Here is a 9,210-nt window from a genome sequence, read left to right as displayed (position 1 = left end):
GGATGGATGGAACAATAAGATCTGTAATATAAGATGGAGCTAGGTTGTTGAGAGCTTTGTAGGTTAGAAGTAAGATTTTGAATTCTATTCTGGATTTGACAGGGAGCCAATGGAGAGAAGCTAAAACTGGAGAGAGATGATCTCTCCCAGTAACTCCAGTTAAGACTCTGGCAGCAGCATTTTGGATCAACTGAAGACGTTTTAAAGAAGTATTTGGACACCCAGATAATAAACCATTGCAATAGTCCAGTCTAGACGTGACAAATGCATGGACCAGTTTTTCTGCATCATCTTTAGATCAGATGTTTCTAATGTTAGTGATATTACGCAGGTGGAAGAAGGAGGTTCTAGTAACGTTTTTAATGTGGGGGATAAAAGACGTGTCCTGATCAAAAATAACACCAAGATTTTTAACATTAGAGCTGGAGGACAGATTAATGCATCTAAGGAGGGAGAAAGACTGAAACATTCATTCCTAAGGTGCTCAGGTCCAAAAACCAAAACCTCAGTCTTGTCTGTTCAACAGGAGAAAATTAAGGGTCATCCAGGTTTTTATGTCTTTAAGACATGCTTGTAGTCTAAGTTTCATGTTTCATGTTTTTTGTTTCTGTTAAAGCCTAAAATAAATGTCTTTTTTACCCCCAGTTATTTATTATTTTTATTTGTTTAAAGCTTGATATGGGGGAAGTGGAGGTGAATCAGTAGATTACAATCTGCAACTTCATTTTTAGGCGCCCCTAACGTTGACATTAAAATAAAGCCAGCTCAGACTCAACCACACACATTATTCCTGTGTATTTGCTTCAGATCAGTCTGAGGAAACAACCAGGTAGTTCACCCAGTTCTGCTCCCAGAAACCTGCCAGGTGAATTGTGTTTGTGGCTTATTTATGCAGACCCCCCCGGCGTGACATTCTCTCTGTTTGATGTAATATTTATGAAGCTTCATCCAAGCCCCTACCTTCTTTCCTGTTGTCAGCCCCCCACCAACCTGCTCCTCACCACCTCAGCAGAGAAGATGCTGTGAAACTTCTCAGCAGTCCTGAGTACAAACTCATGAAACTTCATAAAATACCCCCCCCCCCCCCAGGTCATAATACGTGCTGTCTCCGTGGTTTTAATTTAGCATGAAGGCATGAGCAAACATCAAGCTTTGTATTAAAAAGCGGTAACAAATCATTTTCTGCAGCGCAGCTTCAACCACATGAAGAAGAAAAGATCTGAAAAGGAGACAGTAAAACATCATTTATTGGTTTAGAGTTCATTTGAACTTCCGTCACCTAAAGAGTGTTTTCAACATCTTCGCTCAACCATTTTGCTTTTTAAAGATTGTAGCAACCAAGAAACAAACCGCAACATTTCAATCTTATATCGGTGCTTTGGCTTTACTCGGTATTTTATTACTCTCAACAAAAAACGATAATTGTTTGTTGCCTGTGTGTGGGTTTGTTTATCTGCAGCGTTAGCAAAATATCTCATGAATCAATGGGCTTATTTTAGAAAATCCCTCAAAGTATTGAATGGTTTGACATTTATAATTTAACTTTTGGAGTCAACCGTTCAAGATGGCCGTCATGGACAACACAGAAACGTCTTTAACAGCTTTACAGATAATCAGCTAAAAGTGTGTGTGGTACCTGAGCGTCATCTTCAAGACCTTCTTAGAGCTCTACACATGTCACGTCTTACTTTAGTTATAACCATTGGCATCAACTTTGTTTGTCTGTTAGTAAAATATCTCGTCAATCACTGACCTGTTTCACATTTTAGTGAAAATCCCAGAAAGTAATAACTGGGTGAACCGGTACAACTCGTCGAATTGGCGTTTTCTAATATAAGTGAATATTTTGGACTTGGTGTGAAATGGCAAAACATAAAATAACTGAATTAAGTTTTTGTGTCAATCACAAGACGACTGCCACAACTCCTCAAACCGAACCAACACACAAACAACTACAGAAATGAAGCTTCGTCTGCTGTGGTAGTAGCTGAGCGTTCTCCTGAACATGTATCTTCATCGCTGATAAATCTCCTTATATCACAAAATAATCTTAGTTTAAAATGTGATCTGCGTTTCTTCAAGAAATGTTTATTTTATTTCCTTGTTAGAAACTTTGAGTCTGACGTGGATGTTGGTGAAACAGGATCTGGACCTAGATCTCTCAGAAACCTGCAGAATGTCCATGTTTAATACTGAACTCTGAGCACAGATCTGAGAACTGAGCTAAACGTCGTAAAACCACGAGACGCTCGTCACAAAAATACATTTCTGTTTATATGATTTTAATTTGATGCGTTTAGAAGAGAAGCGATCGTCACCCTCTGTAATCACTCACACACACACACACACACACACACACACACACTTCCTGTGTCTCTCTGTGACATTCCATGTGTTAGATCAGCGTGTGGTTTGGGGCTTTACTGTCTTTTTTACTCTTTTTTTATCGACCTTCTTTATGTCCTCCTTCTTTTCCTCCTGTCCTCTGCTGACCCTGTCCTGTCCCAACGCCTGCCTGCCTGCTGCCTTCCAGAGGGTTCAGAAAGCTGCCAAAATCAAGAAAAAGGCGGTGTGTAATGAACAGAGCAAAAGGAAGAGCCTCCGGCCACGCTCCTTCCATTGTCTAACCTTCCTCTTGTTGCATCTTTGCTCATCTGTGTCCTCGCCCATCTTCTGTCTCACATTCGTAAAAATTGTTGCACAACAATTTTTCACCCAGTTTGTGTACAGCTAAGCGTTGAGGCATTGATATTTTTCCAAACTGGATTGGAAATCGATCAGATCTTTGTTTTTACAAGCCTACATTTCTCTCTATATTAAAACTGCAAACACCTCATTAGCATAAACTCACATCCAGCCCCAAGGTAGCCGACACCGCATCAGAAGAAGGTTTAGTCAGGCTGTCAAATAACGAGATGTGAGTGTGACATTATCCTTTCAACGCTGAGCCATCCAATTTGTTCTATATCGTTACCATAACTAGTAACGTGAAACGCCAAAATAATACCCAGGAAAGATGTTTTAGTGACATCTTACATTTAAAAGTGGAAAGTAGAAGCTTCATGTTGATGTGCTGCCATCAGTAAGAGAGGGCTGATTTATTTCTTTATGTCTGGCTGCTAAACAGACTGTGATGATGCTTCAATAATTCACACGTGCGCTCTCCTTGTTTCTGGCTGCAGAACAAATCAAAGGTGTGGTGGATGCAGCCTTTGATTAAGTTATAGAGCTTTTTAAACTAAAGTCGTCTCTGTTTATTTGTTTGTTCCAGTTCAAGTTCAAAGTGAACATCACCCCTCCTCGGTCTCATTCCACACTGCACTGACGTTATACGCAAAACAATACGACGCACACACACTTTAGATATGACGCACACACACTTTAGATACGACGCACACACACCTTAGATTCTGTAAAATCCTTCAGTCAAGGATTAAACTGAGCTTTTCAATTAGTTTTCAGATCAGTTTGACCTCCATGTTCCTTACAGTTATCTACAAATTATAAACTGTCCTTTTGTATTTTATTTCCCATTTCTGATTTGTTGGTGTTACATACAATAATTACCCGCTACATCAGCTAACTGTAAACTGTACGCTTCAGAACACGCCTTCAGTTTTTGTTTGTTTGTTTGTTTATTCTAATATGCAGTTTAGGGTCTAAACTTAATTTTTGAGATGCTTAGATGTTTGCATTACTCCCCACCACGTCACTCATTAAACAACGGTAGAAATCAGAAGTAGTGCGGTGACGTTCAAGTCAAGTTTCTAAACGACTGACCGTGACCGTCACTGTGTTCTGTATTTTATTTGCTGTTTTCAAGTCTGAAAAAATAAAAGTGTTTCCAGATGAGATTTAGAAACAGCCAGTGTTGGAGCCTGTCCTGAATATGTAGGAGCACTTGGTCACAGATTTAAAGATCACATCCCCACTGTGTACCAGCAACGACCACAGGTTTACACCAAGACGTCCACACAGAAAACAGACATGAAAATAAAATAAAACAAATAAATTATATATAAATATGTATATGTATCTATATTTATTATTATTATACTTTTTTTTTTATCTGAGCAAAAGGCAAGTTGTTGCTTTCAGGCAGAATACAAAACAATTTTTCAAGGCATTTAAAAAACAAGTATTTCTTTCCAAATATATAAATTGTGTTGACGAGCACTTTCTGACACCCTCCGTTGGTTGGTCGTCCATAAAGCCCCAGACGTGACTGAACTGGTTTATACAAGATGGAAAACGGAGATGCAAGGAGAAAATAAGCCAGTGTTAGACTAATGCCGTGTACAGCTACTCCCTTTTACATCATTCACTTTTATCACTTACAAGTTTTGAATGAACGCGTATTTTTGTAAGGAGACCTAGTTTTATATCAGCTCCAGCAGAATATAATCCTCTCAGTTTATGGAAGCCCAGCCTGTAAATTATCACTTGAAGGTAAATGAAAAACTAAGAAAGCTTCAGTCGGACTTTACAGTTGGACACAGTAATATTAACTTTCAGTCATTTTGAACAACTTAAAGCAAACATGTCGAATGAAGCAACAGATTTCCAGCTTTCTATTTTCTTTTAAATTCAGAATGGATTGGAGTTCTAAGCGGAGTCAATAATGACTTGAATTAGTTTTCTGGGTTTGTTTTGTTTCTACCCCTCAATATAAAAATGGTAAATGGACTTTGTGAGCAAGCACAAGTCTTTACTTAAGAAGTGAAAACCATAAAATGGACAACGTTACATTGAAATCATGAATCAGCAGCTCCTGTTCGCAGCCGTCCTGGTTTGGTTTCAAGGCACTTTTCCACACTTGGAGCGGGATCATAAGAAGGATGAGGACAGTTTCATGCTGCAGCCTCAGATTAATTATCACGATCTGCCATCTGGTGCCGTCTGTATGTTGGGGTTCACCCCGATGAACAAGAGGATGGCCTCCCTCCGCCTACGTGTGGGGGGACGGGTTCTGACTGTTGTTTGTGCTTATGCACCAAACCCTTTTTGGAGTCATTGGAGGGGTACTGAAGAGTGCCCCTCCTGGGGACTCCCTTGTTCGGCTGGGGGACTTCAACGTTCACGTGGACAATGACAGTGAGGCCTGGAGGGGTGTAGTTGGGAGGAACAGCCCCCCCTAATCTGAACTCGAGTGGTGTTCTGTTGTTGGACTTCTGTGTTCGTCATGGATTGTCTATAACAAACACCTTGTTCAAGCATAAGGGTGTCCATATGTGCACTTGGCACCAGGACACCCTAGGCCGCAGTTCGATGATCGACTTTGTCGTTGTCTCATCTGATCTGCGGCCGCATGTCTTGGACACTCGGTTGAAGAGAGGAGTGGAGCTGTCCACCTGGTGGTGAGTTGACTCCTATGGTGGGGGAGGATGCGGTCAGACCTGGCAGGCCCAAACGTGTTGTGAGGATCTGCTGGGAACGTCTGGCAGAGTCTCCTGTGAGACGGAGCTTTAACTCCCACCTCTGGGAGAGCTTCAAACACGTTCCGGGGGAGGTGGGGGACATTGAGGCCGAGTGGCCATGTCCCACGCCTCCATTGTCAAGGCGGCTTTTTGGAGCTGTAGCCACAAAGTTGTTGGTGCCTGTTGCAGCGGTAACCCTCGAACCTGGTATGGTTGACACCAGCAGTGAGGGATGCTGTCAGGCTGAAGAAGAAGTCCTATCAGGCCTTTTTGGCCTGTGGGACCCCGGTCAAAGCTGATGGGTACCGGCAGTCCAAGCAGCATGTGGCTTGGGTGGTCGCTGAGGCAAAAACTCAGGCATGGGAGGATTTTGGAGAGGCCATGGAGAATGACTTCTGTACGGCTTTGAGGCAATTCTGGTCCACCATTAGGCATCTTGTGCATGGGGGGCTGTACAGCACCAACTCTTTATATTGGAGGTGGTGTGCTGCTGACCTCAACTCGGGATGTTGTGGGTCAGTGGGCAGAATACTTCGAAGACCTCCTCAATCTCACCAGCACATCTTTCACTGAGGAAGCGAACCTGGGGACTTTGGGTTGGCTCTCCAATCTCGGCTGCTGAGGTCACCAAGGTGGTTAAAAAGCTCCTCGGTGGCAGGGCCCCAGGGGTGGATGAGATTTGCCCGGAGTTCCTTAAGGCTCGGGTTCCTTAAGGCTCTGGATGTTGTGGGGTTGTGTTGGCTTACACGACTCTGCAATATTGCATGGACATTGGGGGCAGTTCCCCTGGATTGGCAGACCAGGGTGGTGGTTCCCCTATTCTAAAAGGGAGACCGCAGAGTGTGTTCTAACTACAGGGGGATCATGCGCTTAAGCCTCCCTGGTAAGGTCTATTCAAGGGTTCTGGAGAGGAGGGTCTACCAGATAGTTGAACCTCAGATTCAGGAGGAGCAGTGCGGTTTTCATCCTGGTCGTGGGACACTGGACCAGCTCTACACCGTCAGCAGGGTCCTGGAGGGTGTGTGGGAGTTTGCCCAACCGGTCTAAATGTGCTTTGTGGACTTGGAGAAGGTATTTGACTGAGTCCCTCGGGGAAACCTGTGGGAGATACTCCAGGAGTATCGGGTACCAGGCCCTTTGATACGGGCTGTTAGGTTCCTGTACGACCGGTGTCAGAGCCTGGTCCACATTGCTGGCAATAAGTCGGGCTCATTCCCACTGATAGTTGGACTCCACCAAGGTTGCCCTTTGTCACCGATTCTGTTCATAACTTTTATGGACAGAATTTCTATATGCAGCCAAGGTGTTGAGGGGATCCGTTTTGGTGGCCTTAAGATAGCCTCTCTGCTTTTTGCAGATGATGTGGTCCTATTGGCTTCAGCAGGTCGTGATCTATAGCTTTCGCTGGAGCGGTTCGCAGCCGAGTGTGAAGCAACCGGGATGAGGATCAGGGCTTCCAAATCCGAGGCCATGGTCTTGAACCGGAAAAGGGTAGAGTGCCCTCTCCAGGTCGGGGAGGAGGTCCTGCTCCAAGTGGAGGAGTTTAAGTATCTCGGGGTCTTGTTCAAGACTGATGGAAAAATGAAGTGAGAGCTCAATAAGCGGATAGGTGCGGCATCTGCAGTGTAGCGGGTGCTGTACCGGTCTGTCGTGGTGAAAAGAAAGCTGAGTCAAAAGGCGAAGCTCTCAATTTACCGGTCGCTCTGTTCCCACCCTCATCTATGGTCACGAGCTTTGGATTGTGACCGAAAGAACGAGATCACGGATACAAGCGGCTGAAACGAGTTTTCTCCGCAGGGAGTCTGGTCTCTCCCTTAGAGATAGGGTGAGAAGCTCGATCATCCGGGAGGGACTCCAAGTAGAGCCGCTGAGCCAGTTGAGGTGGCTCGGGCATCTGGTTAGGATGCCTCCTGGACGCCTCCCTGGTGAGGTGTTACAGACACGTCCCACCGGAAGGAGACCCAGAGGAAGACCCAGGACACGCTGGAGGGACTATGTTTCTTGGCTGTCCTGGGACGTCTTGGGATTCCCCCGGAGGAGCTGGACCAAGTAACTGGGGAGAAGAAAGTCTGGGCCTCCCTATTTAGGCTGCTACCTCCACGACCCAACCCCGGATAAGCGGAAGAAAATTTCTGGATGGATGGATGGATAGATGGATGCCATCTGGTGTATTGAACCCAAGTGCAGGTAGATGACTGGAGGCTCGGGGGTAAAAGTTCCAACAGATTTTTTTCCAAATCAAAAACCAAACGGGGCATCTTACTCACAAGTACTGAGGACAGGACGGGAGGCAGAGCACGACACCAGAGAAGGACCAACCGGAGACAAACGACAAGACACTAAGGAGCCGAATAAATACACACACTAACGAGGACAAATGACAAGCACCTGCGGTGATTAACACTGAACACAGGTGAGACGAGGGCTGAGCACAAGGAGGAGGAACACTGAGAGGTGAATGAAAACATGAGGAAACAGACAAAGACAGGACAAAACCCCAGAACTCCTACATTAATAGTCTTCTGTATTAAACTGCTGTGAAATGTGTTTAATTTTTTATAACTCTCCTTGTTTTAAATGCTCTAAAGAATCCTAATTAAAGTCAAGCAAATATAATTTTACTGGTGTGCAGCTTGCAGCGATCAGAGGGAAATGTACGCCGGCTTGTTCTGCTCTCGCTGGTGTTACAACCAGCTGGTGGGGGCTCAGCGTTGGACTGTGTCTGGTTTCTGCTCTAGCTCCCACTCTTCATGCCAGAACAGCTGATGTGAACCAACACTGTCGCCAAAACGCTTTCTGTTTCTGTCGTTTCCACATCACCTTTACAGTCATCAACTGTCCATCCGACAAAACATCCCCCCAGCCAGGCACCGAGCTGAACATGCATGCAGCTGTTGTCTCTATAACTCTTACATTTAACACAGACAGCAGCGTTTACTGTGAATAATCACGTTTGGTGCAATGATCTTAAAACATTGAACGTCAGGGAGGAAAGGATTTGACCAGTCTGTGTTTTTGTCTGTTCCTTTCAGAGTGCAGATGGAGACGCTCAGACTCTCACTGAGGTCGATCTGTTCATCTCCACCCAGAGGATCAAAGTCCTCAACGCAGACACGCAAGTAAGTACTTCCTGTTTCTCCTCTGTTTCTGAAACCGAGAGAATAAAAGCTGCTCTCCTTGAAGGTGCACGCTGAATCCCGGTGAAGGAGATGTTTGGCTGTGCAGAAGCTTTGATGGAGGGTGAAAGTCAGGAAAACCCCAAAGTCACAACGTGCAAACGTTTTATTTATTTTACAATAATTCAGTTATTACCTTTACCAACAAAAAGCATATTTTATTGAAATGTTCAGAAAATAAACGTTGGATGTGCATCTATAACTAACTTCCAGGGTCCTAAGTCTAAGTCAAGATGGCAGCCACAGCTAATCAACAAGTGCAAAAGTGGCTAAAACTCAGTGGTTTATACAGATTTTGAGCTGAAATTTGACAAGAGAGTAGCCGAGAGTCAATGACAGCATAAACCACGACTATTCAGCTGGTGGCCCGCGGGTGACCTGAGTCCAACCCACCAATGAGTTCATTAAATAACAAATAAAATAAAAATCAGGTGGGGCGTTGTTTTGGGTTCTGTTGATTTCATTTATGATTCAATCGACAAAATAAACAAATTTAAAAGATAACAGATCATAGTAATACTTGTTTATAATCACTTTAATCACTGCATGTCCGGCCCCAGAGCTGCTGCTCTCAGTAACTGTGGCCCCTGAGCTGCTGACTCTCAGTAACTGTGGCC

At 44.3% G+C, this 9,210-nt stretch overlaps 1 protein-coding gene across 1 annotated transcript in view; it reads left to right on the top strand.

Annotated features, from left to right (window-relative positions):
• apba2b (amyloid beta (A4) precursor protein-binding, family A, member 2b) overlaps window positions 1-9,210 on the top strand; it is an 88,407-nt gene that overhangs the window by 69,258 nt on the left and 9,939 nt on the right. Inside the window, exons 8-9 of the mRNA XM_037689442.1 lie at window positions 2,534-2,569; window positions 8,450-8,536. Coding sequence (XP_037545370.1) covers window positions 2,534-2,569; window positions 8,450-8,536 — 123 coding nt within the window. The remainder of the gene's footprint in view (window positions 1-2,533; window positions 2,570-8,449; window positions 8,537-9,210) is intronic.

The sequence above is a fragment of the Nematolebias whitei genome, chromosome 2 (assembly GCF_014905685.2).
Source record: "Nematolebias whitei isolate Nwh7 chromosome 2, NemWhi1, whole genome shotgun sequence".
NCBI classification, from domain to species: Eukaryota; Metazoa; Chordata; class Actinopteri; order Cyprinodontiformes; family Rivulidae; genus Nematolebias; species Nematolebias whitei.
This window is presented reverse-complemented; position numbering and strand designations above follow the sequence as displayed.